This window comes from Galeopterus variegatus, unplaced genomic scaffold, assembly GCF_000696425.1.
Source record: "Galeopterus variegatus unplaced genomic scaffold, G_variegatus-3.0.2 Scaffold9372, whole genome shotgun sequence".
Lineage (NCBI taxonomy): Eukaryota > Metazoa > Chordata > Mammalia > Dermoptera > Cynocephalidae > Galeopterus > Galeopterus variegatus.
In genome coordinates, this window is record NW_007735483.1 from 26,333 (window position 1) to 41,438 (window position 15,106).

At 45.1% G+C, this 15,106-nt stretch overlaps 1 protein-coding gene across 2 annotated transcripts in view; it reads left to right on the top strand.

The window, feature by feature from the left end:
* Window positions 1-284: 284 nt before the first annotated feature.
* The window catches only part of ZFP64 (ZFP64 zinc finger protein), a 34,775-nt gene continuing 19,953 nt past the window's right edge, over window positions 285-15,106 (top strand). Inside the window, exons 1-2 of one of the 2 annotated variants that reach the window (XM_008593588.1) lie at window positions 285-844; window positions 4,103-4,342. In XM_008593588.1, the coding sequence (XP_008591810.1) occupies window positions 799-844; window positions 4,103-4,342 (286 nt within the window). In that variant the 5' untranslated portion in view covers window positions 285-798. The remainder of the gene's footprint in view (window positions 845-4,102; window positions 4,343-15,106) is intronic. The other variant, XM_008593589.1, reaches the window with a different exon arrangement.

The following is a 15,106-nucleotide window of genomic DNA, read 5'->3' on the forward strand; positions in this document are numbered from 1 at the left end:
TGGGACGGGGAAGCAGCAGTCTGCGTTCTAACAAGCTCCCCGGGCGACTGTGATGCGCGGTCAAGTTAGAGTCCCCCTGGAGTAGGGAACCCTTCAGCGTTATGATCCCAGTTCTTACTCTTATCATCCACATCATCGCGGTCGTCTTTATTTCACCAGCTGGGCAGGGGACCCGCCCAGCGCTCTGCTGATTTGCCCAGCGCTGATGCTCACCCGGGGTTTCTCCCAGGCCCGCAGCGCCCCGCAAACCCACCCCACCTCCCTACCCCCCACCTGCCGCCGGGCGTGGGTCTCTGAAAACCACCTAGGCGTCCCGGGAGCCACGCTGCTGCACCGCTGCTTTGGGGACCGGACGACCGGGGCGGCAGGTGCATAGGCGCCCCGAGCTGGGGAGGCCACTTGCGTCCGCCGACAACCGCAGGGGTGCGGGCTTGGGGCGGCCCGGGGGGACGCATCTCTCGCTGCCCAGGGTCGCCCAGCGGCCGGGACGCGCGTAGCCACCCAGATCCCCGGGGGGATTCCTCTGGCCCGGGGCCGCGCGGCCCGGGCATCGGGATTCGCCCGCCGCTTCCCCTGGGAGCCGCTGCTGCAAAGCCAGGTTGGGGCGGCCGGGCCCGGCCAGCGCCCTCTAGGCAGCGGAAGTGCAGCTTGCTTTACATCCGTCCTCCCCGCCTCGCAGAGTTGGGAGAAGGCAGGCTGGGGGGTGTGGAAAAATAAAAGGAAAAGTCCTTGCACCATGTAGATCAGCGCCCCCCACCCTGGCACCCTGGCCGGCCGGGGACCTCCCAGTCTGCGGCCATGAACGCTAGCAGCGAGGGCGAGAGCTTCCCGGGCTCGGTGCAAAGTAAGTGCTTTTCCGGGCGCAGTGCGCGCTCCGGGGCCCAGTGCGCGCTCCGGGGCCCGGGCCCAAGCACGTCTGCGACGCAGCCAGCAGGCCCGGGGCCCCGAAATCGGGGTGACGGCCCCGAGCCGGCGTCTCGAGGACCGCGGCGGGCGCGCGGTGCAGGGGGCGCCGGAGTGGGCCTAGGGTGGGGGCGCGCCCGACCCGGAGCAAGGCTGGGGGCGCTCTCCAGCCTGGCGAGACCCCTTGGAAGGGAACGGTGGGGGAGGGCACGCTGTTCAGACAATCGCCACCCGCTCGGAGCATTCCCGCGCCGCCTGGCGGAGTTTGGGGCGGGGTGAGGGGGAAATCTGGGGTAACCGGGGTAACACTGATGGGAAAACTTCTGTCTCGGTGGTTCAGAACTGGAGGCTCGGGACTGGAGGATCTCACGAGGTCTTGCCGGCTCATTGCAAAGCCTTTCCTAAATTGAAGGTGGAGATCTGAATGGGAAACGAGGCCGTGGTTGTTTTCTTTGAATTTGGGGTTCATTTTTATTTTCCTGGTGAGGACATCAGCTTTTTTCAAGTCCCTGGTTTCTCCCGATGCATCGTTTCCGAAAGTGAGGTCCAGGGACTGAGCTCAAACCAGCCACCTGGGAGCGCGAGCGTGTCCCGGGCCTCACCCATCAGGTCTCGGGGGTGGGGCTGAGGAATCTGCCATCCTTACTAGCTGCCTGGGCGATTCTGATGCACATGAAGTTTGAGAACCCCTGGCACGGGGGGTTGCAGACACCTGCACATAGTGAGTGCTCAGCTTGTTAGCTGATGATGTTAACAATTTTGGAGACATTGGCTCTCAAATTTGGCTGGGTATTCCTTAAATTACGTGTGAAAAGCACGGATTGCCCTAAACCCCAGCCTCTCCACCCCACCCCATCATGACTCAGTATCTCGTAGGTGGGGCTCAGATTTGTCCGTGTTTAAATAGGGTACATCATTAATAACCCCACCAGTTATTACTGTCCTTTTACAAGCACCATCTCATTTAATCCACACAACCCCATAAAATAGAAACCTCACTTCTCCCTATTTTACAGATGAGAAAATTCAAGCCCAAAGTCACTGTCGGTGGGTGACGGTGTCAGAATTCTAATGAAGGTCTAGGTCATTACTTGTGCACTTTACACAAACCAGTGACATTACTTGTATTAAAACTGTTCATCTTGGGTATCAGTTCTGTTTCATCATTAAGAAATCCTCAGCAGTGCAAGTCACTTCATTTCTTGGTTCCTTGTTTCTCTGTTAGTCCCACAAGTACCTCAGTTGCTACAGGGAGGCATGCTCCAAGAAAGAAAAGGTTTCACCCCTTCCATCCATTATTTCAAAGCACTTAAGTGCATAGAGCCCTCTGCAACATGGCTTACAAAACAGCCCAGAGTCTCTCTCCTTAGCAATTCAAGCAAATTGTATTTGCACACAGAGATTTCTTGTCTTAGACCTGAGGAAAATTGGACATAATGTAAACATCTTATAAGATTAGAAAATTTATAAATTTTAAGAAAATTATGATACCTGGACACCAACTATATATAGTACAAAGGTCTCATAGTATTTAAGTTGGGAAAAATTGGAAATAATGTAAATATCTTATTGTTGCTGAGATTATGACCCATGGATACTAGGCGATAATGTGTTGCCATTAAATAACTATATTTATATAAAGAGGTTTTAATGATATATAGCACAATGCTTATGCAATATTATGTAGGAGAAAGACTGGTTTTACAATATATTATGATCTTATGCAATTTTTAAGTGTAAAGAAAATGAATGGAAAAAATATTCTGTAATGTTCATGGGAGACATAGGTGAAAAGATTGTGAGTGATTTCACCCCCCCTACTTCTTCATATGTTTCTTTCAAATTTTCTGTTATAAACATGAGTGTATTAGTACATTTCTGTTGTTTATAGCTGAGTACCTGAAACTGGGTAATTTGTAAGAAAACAAAATTTATTTCTTATAGTTGGGAGGCTGGGAAGTCCACAGTCCAGAGGGATGCATCTGATAAGGGCTTTCTTAGTGGGACTCTACAGAGTCCCATGACAACCAAGGTGTCACATGGTGAAAATGGGCTGAGCAAGAGAGCTAACTCCTCACTGGCTCTCCTTGCAAAGCCATCAGAACCACACCCATGACTTCATGAATGGAACAATCCACCCACAAGGGCACAGTCTTCACAATCCAATCACTCTTAAAAGCCCCACTGTTCAAATACCGTGATTGGATTTCCCACCCTCTTAACATTTTTACAGTGGAGATTAAATTTCTAATACATGAAGTTTTGGGGGACATGTTTGACCCACAGCAATGTGTTTTCTTACAATAAAGCAGAGAAAATTTTTAAGAATTAAGGTAGTCATATTAGTTAAAGACATTAATTAATTCTATTTCTTTAACAAACATTTATATAGTACCTTCAAATATAGTGCCAGGCACTATGCTAAGTGCTTTGCAGATATTAACCACTATTAACTCTTGGTACCATTACTTTTGAGAAATTATGTCCCTTCCAGTTAGTAATGAAATTTGGCTTTAAGCAACAGAAACCCATATTATACTGATCTAATGTGAAGTCTAGAATTGGTTGATTCCAGAGTTGAATGGGGATCAGTGAAGTAAGGGTCAGAATCTACAGGGATCTTAGCATTTTATTCATAGTTACAAGATAGCTGCAGAAGACCCTGGTATCATATCTGCATTCAAGATCAGAAGAATAGCAGAACAGTGCTGGCCACATCTGCTCCCATTTTATCATGGTTGCCAAACTTTTTCCAGAAATTCCTCCCAGTAGTGTGCTGGAGGACTGCACAAATATGTAGGGGGCCAAGATTATTTAGGCTAGTGGTTCTCACAGTGGGAAGGAGGGTGTTTAGAAATGTGGGATGATTGGTTTTCATAATGACCTTTTAGTTGGGGTAGGAGATGGCTGCTGGTCCTGCAAAGTACAGAGCAGCCCTGCAGAACTTTCTTGCAAAAAATGCCACTAGTGTCCCATGGACAACAATGCATTATATGCCATCACTTGGATCCAGGTACCTTGCTGCTAGGACAGAATTGGGATTCTGTTTGCAAGAAAGAAGAGGGGAGTGGAAATGGATATTGGGCTGCCAACTAGCTATATCCGCCACCATGTCTTTTTTTCCTACCATGAATCTGGTTTGCATTGTAATTTAAAGCTGTTTGGAATTAATCTGTAACTTTCCCTTTGTCCCGTGGAGTTCCAGGTGGCACAACGGTGTTGGTGGAGCTGACTCCTGACATCCACATCTGCGGCATCTGCAAACAGCAGTTTAACAACCTGGACACCTTTGTAGCTCACAAGCAAAGCGGCTGCCAGCTGACCAGCACCTCCGGGACAACCCCCAGCACGGTCCAGTTTGTATCAGAGGAAACCGTGCCTGCCACCCAGACTCAGACCACCACCAGAACCATCACTTCAGAGACCCAGACAATCACAGGTACAGCTGGGGGACAGGGGGGTTGGTTAAAGTTGGCCTGGCTATATCCCAAACACTTGCATGGGACTTGTTAAAAATATGGATTCCCAGAGCCCACCCCCTGGGGTTACCAATTCATTATTTTTAACAAGCTCCACTGGGAAGCCAGCTGTCCAGCCAGGTTTGGGAGCTGCTAGGTTAAAACGTTAAGTGCTAGCAGTTATAAATTTTGTCACATGTTAAACCAAACAAACAGACAAAAAAACAGGTTTCTGAAACAAAAATCTATACACTAGGAAAAAAATACTTGCAGAAAATACACTGCAATAAAGAAAAATAAAAAGATGTTTGTTTTGGGTGGTGAAAGTATGTTTGCCATCCCTGAGTTTGCATTACTTGTATAAAAGGACAAAAAAAAAAATTGGTTTTTAAAAAATCTACAAACAGACATTGATGTCTCTTTTCCTTTGTGCTGCCAACCAGGAAAACAGAATATCCATCATTGTTCTCAGTGGTATCTATTCACTCCACCAAAAAAAAATTACAGATGGATCAAAAATTTAAAAGTGCATAATGAAACCATAAGAGTTCTAGAGTAAATATCATATACACATCCCTGTACCTACTTAATCTGTGTTCAGAGGCCAGACAGATAACTTTATAAGTATGAAGTAACCCATATATGAGACAGTACAGACAGTGCTGTGTCCTTTGGGGAAATGGAGAATGTATTCCTTAGCTAAAAGTGTTAGAATTTAAATTTTAAAAAATACATTAATATGCCTACTAGAGAAGTCAGGTTATAGATCATACCCACACCCAAAGGAAAAGAATCATAACTGTGATTGCAAATAAAGTTACAATTTTTCCAAAGTAAAAAACAAAGTATAAATAAAATCTAATGACAAACAACTTGAGAAAAAAATTTGCAGCATATGAGGGTGCTTCAAAAAGTTTATGGGAAGGTTAACTTTGAAGGTCCCTCATATATGACTAAGGCCTAATATCCCTCAGAAACAAAGAACTCCTAAAGCCAGTAAAAACAAAGAAAAAGCGCAAAATGGAAAAGTCAATGAAGGGCAATAGATGATATATAAGAGACTACTAAACTTAAAAAGATGCTCCATCACCTTCATAATTAAAGAAATGCAAATCAAAACAAGGCTTGGGGAAAGGAAACTGCTTTCCTTTTCTGGGGATGTAAATTTGTATTACCTGGGTAATTTTGTGATATCCTTCAAATTTAAAATTTTAAATCTCTCCATTTTAAAATGTACCTAAACATTTACCCAATAAGTCTACTTCTGGATATTTATCCTGTAAAACTTCATAAACAATTGAACAAGGATATTCATTTACACAATATACAAAAGAGAAAATGGAGTATTTATATGCTGAGAGGAAATTAAATAAATATCAAAGATTTGGACAATGGAATATGACCAAGACTGGGAAAAGGGAGCTAGATCTATGTACAGATATAGAAAGATTCTCAAGGTAAGTGTAAAAAATACATATGCATACATGTTATATAGTATTATGTTCAAGGAAAGCTTCTAGAACACAGATGAGGCAGGTAATGTAAATGAGAGCAGTAGGCTGTGCAGGAGGTATTAGGGAGCAGTGGGGACTGTGGTAAAGTGGAGAGATCATGCATGACTCAGCTCAAAGTGCAGCCGCTCTTTGGAACCAACCAATTAGATATTTGGGTTTTTCAGAGATACTGAAAAATATGAAATTTCCCAAATTTTAAAACTTTGTTGGCCAAACAGAATACATCTATGAGTCTGACTGAACCCACAAGCTGCTTCCAGCTTCTTCTCAGAGAACGTTTACCACATAGTTAAACAAGCTGAGGAGTGAGGAACATATGAAGTGGGGAACCAACTTTCACCTTGTGAATTACATACTGGCGTGATATTTGAATTTTTTGGCAATAAGCAAAGTTTTGTGGGTTTTTTTCTTAATGCATCCAAAATAATGTTTCTATTGAGTTTTTAATATAATTTGTCAGGATTTTTTGTTTTGCTTTTGTTTTGTTTTTTGGGCAGCTGGCCAGTACAAGGATCCAAACCCGTGACCTTGGTGTTGTAAGGCTGTGCTCTAACCAACTGAGCTAACCGGCCAGCCTACTGAGTTTTTAAAACATTGAAATAAAATAAACTGATCACCTCACAAACCTTAATAAAAGTATCTTGAGATCTTCCCACTTTCTCCTTCATTTACCTTAATTCTCATCTTAAAGGAAGTCACCAAGAAAATGTAAAAACTAGAAAGCACCTTAGAGATAGGCCTAGTACCACCTTTGTGTCTTACGGCTGGGCAAAGTGAAGCTGCGCATGGGGAAGAGACATGGCCAAGGTCCCACCACAAGTTCAGGACAGTCCTGGTACATATGTGTTTTGGCCCTTACCCTCGTGGCTTTCTCCCCGAAGACTTAGTGTTTGGTTTCCTGTCCTCAAAAGCAAAGTCACAGTAACCCACATCCTGGGTGTGAAGCATATAAAACGGATGCCCCACAGTGTGGGATGCTCCCAGGCCACACCTTACTTGTGCCCAGTGCATCTTCCTGGGTTCTGAGCCTTTGCTGATGCTGCTCCCTCTGCCTGAAATTCTTTTCCCACCTTTGCCTGGCTGACGCCAGCATAGCCTCAAGACCTTGAGGTTCACGAAGATCTACACATGAAGGATCCGGCTTCACCTTGGGATGATCCCCTCCCCCCTGTATTGCTGCCACCGTGATGACCTCTGTTCTGTTTGAATGAGCCACATTTCCTCTAGGCTCACAGCCTTGTTTGTGTTATTCCTTCTGCCTGGAACTGACTTAATTCTTATGGATATGTCCGAGCTGAGCTTAAAGGCATTTGCTCAAAGAGAAAAGAGTGGCATCTTCTTTGTACCTCACAGGTGCTATTCTCCCAGACCAGGTCATGTCCCCATAATTAAATGATTATTCAAGCAACGAAGTTAAAGGCTGTCTCCATCACTGACCTGTGAGCACCATGAGGTCATGGGCTGCACCCGTCTTGTTCACCACTGGATCCTGAGTCCAGAAAGGCACTTGGCACAAAGGCACTCATTATTTGTTGAGAATGAATGACTGCTCAGATTCCCCATGCATTGGGGAAGCTGACCCCCCAAGCAAATAACTGCCCCTCTTTTGTCTTCCTAATTCTTTGCTCAGACATGTTCATTCTCCTCTTAGCATTTCCACTGCCCTAAGATCATTCGATCTTACCCTGCCTGAGTTTTGCTGACCGTCCCATACGCTTAGGCCAGGCCTGGAGTCCTCTTTGCACCCAACTCAGGGAGGCATCCCCTGCACAGTGCTGAAGGGAGCTACAAGCTCCAGCAACAGACTGTGGGCTTGCATCCTGATCTGTCACCTACCAACCCCAGACTGTAGGCTTGCATCCCGATCTGTCACCTACCAGCCCCAGACTGTGGGCCAATCATTCACTCTCTCTCTTGCTTAATATTCCTCATGTGTAAAAAGAGGTAGCAACACCTAACAATCACTGGGTTATGGTGAGGATTCTGCGATAATCCATATAAAAGGCTTGGGAAGGATTAATTGGGTTCAATGAGCAATCACTTTTATCAGTGTGAGCGGATGGTGAGGTGTGCATGTGTTTCGTCTCCACCTGACTCAGCCTCTCCTCCTGATCATTCCTGCTTCTGTGCCAGCTAAACAAGCAGAATCCTTCTTTCTTTTCTCTTCTACACTGATGAGGCTGGTTTTCTGGACTTGTCTCTTCCCAAATTTGAGCTTCAGTGCTCCATTAGCTGGCAGTTCCCAGACCTGCCTGTGCACCAGGATCCCCAGGGAGCTTGTTAAAGATACCAGTGCCTGGGCTGCACCTCCTGAATCTGAGTCTCTGGAGCTGAGACTCAGGCATCTGTATTTTTAACAAGCTCCCAGGGGATTCCAGGTCTCAGCCAGGTTGAAGAGTCACTCACTGCCCAAAGCCATAGTCTGACCCCCAAACACAGTGGATCTCTACAGACACCCTCATCTAGATGTTTCCCAGATTTGTTTGTCCCTGTTTAAGCCAAATCCTTTCTCATTCAGCTCATATGTCTCCTCTCTGCCCAGCAATAGCTGTATGTAAAGTAAAATTTATTCTCTGCCTGCTAGTCCTGAAAGTTGCCTGTTGTTTGGCATCTGATTTAAGAACTTTCATAGAGGAGCCTTAGGAACCACGTGACCATGGCAGATTATAAGAGCCTCAGTGTCTCATTTTAAAGTGGGGACAAGAATAAATAGAAAGGAAACAGGGTTTGGGAGTTAAGAGTCTGGGGTCCTAAGACAAATTGCCTGGCTGCGCCACTTGCTAACCATGTGACCTTGAGCAGGTAACTCACGATGTTCTTGTCTCCATTTCCCCAACAGTAAAATGGGAGTGATGGTCGTGCTCACCTCAGGAGTTGTAGCCAGGCTTCAGTGGGCTTCTACATGGGAGACACTTCAAGCTGTCATTGTTAGCTCCCATTACTTACTTACTGAATCAGGGGGCTGTGAAAATTAAATGAAACGGCATATGTTAAATGTAATCACAGAGCCTGGATCATGGCAAGCCCTCAGTCAATATTAGTTAAATTGATCACTTGTCTGAGAATGATCTATCCTGTCATGTCTGGTTAGTTCCTACTCTTCAGGTCCCAGGTTGAAAGCCATCTCCACCTAGAAGCCAGCCCTGATTTCCTCTTCTCCCTACCCTGAAGTTAAGTTTCTTGCTGTTTTCTCACCTAGCATTGATGACAGTTGTTTTTAATTAGTTATTTGGTGACAGTCTTTAATTAGCCAGAGAAGTGAATTCTAATGTGATCAGGAGCAGGCAATGGCAGTGTCTGCAGCAGCAGACATGACACTGGAGAGGGGGAGGGCCTGTGGCCAATGAGCTAAGAAAGAGAAAAGCAGCCCCTGGTAGCCAGTGACTGTCCTCAGCTAGGTCTTGCTGCTGCTTGGAGCTGGGCTGGCTCTCACAGGTGGGCCATGCTGTTATCCTGCTGAACACAAAGTTTCACAAAACACCAACATCAGACAAGGCCACTCTGTGACCGTGGTGAAGCAGGACAAAAACATGATGACGTCTGAGGCCAGACAAAACAGAAACACTAACCAAGTGCACCAGGCATCCCCTCCCCCAGATAATCTGAGTGACAGCTACTTCTTTACCTCTAAGGCTTTAGTCTCCCTTTAGTCTTCTGTCCCTCTTGATAATATTTATGAAGATACCAGATCATAGAACTATTCCCACTTCCTGGCAGCCTCCAGTGCAGGCCCTATAATAAGTTCTTCGTAGCACCCTCTTTCTGAGATGCTCCATGGTTCTATAGGGTGAAGTTGCCCTCACTGCAGTAATAAACTTATTCACCTGCTGGTGTATCCTGGTGGTCTGTGGCCAGAAGACATTGACACAGGGAAGACCCAGCCTACCTAAATTATTTTGAAAGCCTTCAAAAATAATGTAAAGGCTCAGTCTGGCCTGGGAGCCCCAAATTAGGGGCTTAATTTCTAGTTTACTAGACTGTAAATCTCCCTGCAAGCAGGGGCCCAATCAGTCTGTTTTCCTGCCACCAGGCACCCAGGCCTGGCACTTCATAGGCACTCGATAAAACAGTCACTGAATGAGTGCAGGACAGGGCAGCTGTGAGGATTAAATTTGCTCATGTGCACAAAGCATAGGCATGCTGTCTGCCCCATCATGAGGGCTCGGGGAAGGTAGCTTTGGGATTGTTGTGTGCCAGATGCTGGAGCTAAGATAATGGAGGCACTTGCCCTTGGGGAATTCCAGGCCCCTCGGGGAGGAGGAGTATTTAGTCACAAGACTTACAAGCCCAGCTGTCTGTGACAAGCTCAGCCTTAAAGGTACAAAGAGTTAACAGAGCACATTGGTCCCAATTAGGAAAGCTAGGGAAAAAACTTGTGAACAAGATTGAATGTATAATAGCCCTTGAAAGATACTTCAGCCTTTGGGAAGAGGATGGCAAGAAGAGGACATTTCCTAATGGTGGTTTAGAGATGGGGAAGTTCAGGGCACGATCTGAAAACAGTGGCTGGAGATGACACGGGGATGACACGGGGAGGTATGTGGTAGCAGCCATGTTTCTGTGCTGGCCTTTATTCTGAAGGTGCTGGGGAGCCATTGAAAGTTGTTGAGCACATGAGTTATTTATTAAGACAAACTGTAGTGATTTCCAGAAGGATTTGGCAATAATAATAATAGCTAATTCTTATATAGTGCTTACTATGTGCCATGCCCTTTTCTAAGTACTCTAGATGAAGTAGTTTTTCACAGCCATAGTTAGGTACTCATAATTATTATCCCCATTTTACCAATAATGAAACTAGGGACAGATGGGGTTAAGTAACTTGTCCAAGATGACAGAGACAGAAAGTGGCAGCACTGTGTGTCAAAGCCAGGTAATCTGGATGCAGAACCTGTGCCCTTAACCCCTGCACCCACTGACCCTCAGTAAAGTCCTCATTGCAGTGTTTCTCAAACACGTTTGTAAGAACCACCTGAAGCTTTGGTGAAAAACATAGATATCCAGACCCCTCCTCCTGGGGACAATATCTCAGTGGATCTGAGTGGAGTCCTGCGAATCTGAATCAGCCAGTGAGCAGTTGGGTTGATTCAGACGCCTTCCATTTCTCTTAACGTCAGACTAAAAGTGGGCAGAACAGTTAAGACATCTATTGTCCCTCACCGCCAGAGGAACAGGCAGGGCAGATCCGAGGTTGGTTCTGCAGCTCAAACGTTCTTTACATCTTCGTGCTGTCCTTGGTGATAAGCTTTTATTCTTTGCCCTTGCCCTTCATGGCCACAAGACAGCTGCTACTGCGTTAAGCACCATGGCTGATCTTCTCTCAGCCATGTCCACAGACAAAGGGGCAACTTATCGTTATCGGGAGGAAATGCTCCCTGAGAAACTCCAAATCCCATGGGCCAAAAGAGGGACACATGCCTATGTCCAGTTGCACTGTAGCAGTGGCAGCTGGGCCAGCAAGGGACAAGAAGGAATCTGGTCCAAGAGCCCCTCTTCAGAGCCACACACCTATCACTGCCCCGTTAAACGGATTCAAGCACGAAATCCCAAACTCAAGTGCACAAAAGAACCACCTGGAAAACTTGTTAAAAATGCAGCTACAAAGATATCCTGACGTTACCCCAGATCTCTGCATCAGAATCTTTGATACATGATCAAGTTTGAGAACCACTGGACCAGGAGAAGGCGAAGAATGGACAGAAATCCATTGACAGCAGTGTCTGGCACATAGTAGGTGCTCAGCAGAGCTGAGGAATAAATGAATGGAACACTAGGAGTGGGAAGGAAGGGTGGGGTGTGGGAGGAGGCTCTGTTCTGCTCGTGGTGTTTCATTTTCTTCTGTTTAAATTCCCAGTACAGTGCAGGCTAATTTTCTGTTACTTAGGGCTTCGTTTCTCTAGAACAGACCCCTACTTTGGCTATAGTTTAAGGTGAAAGGGAGACTTTATCTAGAAGGCTATAGGAAATAAGGGAGATTTGCGGACAGGGATGCAGGTGGATCTCAGAAAGAGATCGAACCAGAAGCTAGACATCTTTCAGGGCTTGCTAGAGCCTCACAGCTCAACGGGTGGACCAAGGACCACGGCCACCGCCTGGGAGCTCATTAGAAATGCATTCAGCCCCACCCAGAACTACTGAATCAGAATCCGCGTTTTAGTGAGATCTCGAGATGATCTGTGTGCACATAACCATTGGAGAAGCACGGCTGCCCATGTGACCATTCCTGAGGTTCATGCCTTCTTTTTCCAGAAGGAAAGTCCTCAGCAAACCTGAACATCTTAGTCCTAGGATCTAATTCCAGGATAGGAGAGTCTGATTGGTCCAGCTGCTGTCAGGTATCTGCCGCTGGGCCAATCCGCGGTGGCAGAGAGGGGGGCGTGGCCAGGGTTCCCAACCTGGCTACTGAGGCTTACCCCTTGGGACAGGGGGTACTTGGGCCGATTGTGACTGGGTCGATGTACACTACAAGGTGTAAAAGCCCTTTGGGAAGAGCATAAGAAGAGAAAGAGGTGGATTTGCTCTCATAAAGTGAATTCTGAGTTTGCAGTTGGGATGCCTCCCTGGAGATCAAGCACCCTAGATGTGAATCCTAAGTATAAACAACTTTGGAAGAAACAACAGAAGATCAAAAGATTTGAATAGATAAAAATAAAGTTAGCCTTAATCTATAAAGAACATTTATTTACAAATCAATGAGAAAAAATTCAAAATATTAATAGAAAAAAAAAAGGCTAATAGCATAAACAGGCAGTTCACCAAAGAAGGTATGTAAAGGATAATAAATGTTGAGAAAGGATTCATCCTCAATAATTATAAAAGAAACGAAAATTAAACTAAAATGATCTTATTTTGTCCTGTCAAATAGTGTCTGTGATAGCTGAGGTAAAGGGGAGGATGCAAGTGATTTGTTTTCTGAAAGGATCTTAGGTATCACCAAGCGGTAAAACATCCATACGATTTTGACCCACTTCTTCAACTTAAATGAATGTATCCAAAGACACCAGGGATAAGTTAAAAATTCTGGATAGGCATTACTTATAAAAGTAAATACCTAAAAACCTCAAGGTCCAAGAAAAGGAAGTGGTTAAGTTAAACTATGCGACAACCAAAATGATAGAATAGTATGTAGCCATTAGAAATTTTGTTTTGGGGGCCGGCCCGGTGGCGCACTGGATAAGTGCGCCGCTTGGGAAGCGCGGCGGCGCTCCCGCCCGAGGGTTCGGATCCCACATACAGACCGGTTCCCGCTCACTGGCTGAGCGAGGCGCGGGAGCAATGCTGAGGGTTGCAATCCCGTTGCCGGTCCCCGGTCCGGTACGGGGGCAACACTGAGGGTTGCGATCCGTTGCCGGACACGGAAAAAGACAAAAGACAAAAAAAAAGAAATTTTGTTTTGGATGAATAACATGGCAAATGCTTTAATTCGGAAAAATTGTTGAATAAAATTGCTTAATAAAAAAAAGGTGAATATAAAGAGATTTAAGCCATGATCCCAGTTGTATACTTTTAAAATCTGTATACAAAGATTGTGTTGGCCATTTAGTCGATTATTAATTCAACAAATGTTCTTTGCTCCCCCGCACTTCACTACGTTCTGTGTTAGGTGCTGAGACACAGAGACAGGCATCTATCCTTACATGCCTCATTCAACCAAATGGAGGAGGGGACAGTCATTCAAATAATTTTCAACCAAGTATTTAATCACAGTAGAGATAGGTGCTTTGGAGAAAAATATGGTAAGGAATAAGCATATGATATAAGGATTTATATTGCCCTCTTATGACTGTAGAAGTCAGTTTTTATTTTCTTCTCTACACTTTTCTGTACTTCCCAGATTTTCTACATTTAGTGTTTATTTTTATTCTGGAAAAATAATAAAAATTTTAATTAAAAAAGAGAAAAGGATTTTTTAATGGAGTTTTTAGATTGAAGAAGAGAAGGGGGAAGCAACTTGGATTGGGAGCTGGGAAAGCTGTCTTGAGATCATTGAGAGGCAATTTTGTGAAGAAGGATCTACAATTGGTCCATGTGAGACCAGTGGGTCTAAGACACCAAAGGGTACATACTTCAGAGAAAAAGATTTTGGTTCTTTGTCAAGAGCCATCCTGCTATAGGGAATGGCTTGGGAGCCTGAGGAGCGACACCCCTTGTTCAGCTAGGCTGCAGGGGGAACCCGCGTGTGTGGCATGGCTCCATGGAATTTCCTGTTTGTTCACCTTTGGTTACTTGACAAAGCTTTCCAAAATTAAAAAGCCCAACCTTGGGCCGGCCCGGTGGCGCACTGGATAGTGCGCCGCTTGGGAAGCGCGGCGGCGCTCCCGCCCGAGGGTTCGGATCCCACATACAGACCGGTTCCCGCTCACTGGCTGAGCGAGGCGCGGGAGCAACACCGAGGGTTGCGATCCCGTTGCCGGTCCCCGGTCCGGTATGGGGGCAACACTGAGGGTTGCGATCCGTTGCCGGACACGGAAAAAGACAAAAGACAAAAAAAAAAAGCCCAACCTTTTGGCTTGGCATGGCTTTGGAGAATTCCAAGGGCCCTGGAGTTTCTCAAGGGACATGTTAAATATGTATCAGAATTAATTGGTTTATTTAAAGGGCATTGTCAGTACTAAAGGTGTTTTTGATGCATGTTCCCAGTATGGGTTGGTTTGATTTAATTTTGTTGTTGATCTTTCCTGTTAGTGGTGTGTGCATTGACCCATAATTTTAGAATAACTAGCTCTATAGTTGTGATCATGCTCTTGTGCGTGTGGATTGAAGTTATTGTGTTAAATTTTTATAAATCCATGTCTCCTAGGGAGACGGTGGGTCCGAGTGCAGTGGTGTTTACAACTAATTGATCACAACCAGTTACAGATTTCTTTGTTCCTTCTCCACTCCCATTGCTTTACTTGACTCACCAAGTACATATCATTCCAGGACTGAAATGACGCAGTGTATTTTAACAAACTTAAGAAGGGTCATTTAACTTTTCACTTTGTCCCCTGTGCTGTTCCCGGAGTCTATTGGCAGGGAAATAAAAGGTTTCGTTATAGAGACAAATAGGTAAAATAGTACAAAAATATATACACGTTTTGAAATTAACAGGTTTGTTTTAGGCTAGTTTATAATTTAGAATCATTTAACAGTAATAGAGATTTATTGTTATATTTTATTATATAGAATCATGATATAAGTAATGTGGTTTTAGTTGATTAAGAATTAGCATAGTGGGGCCGGCCCGGTGGT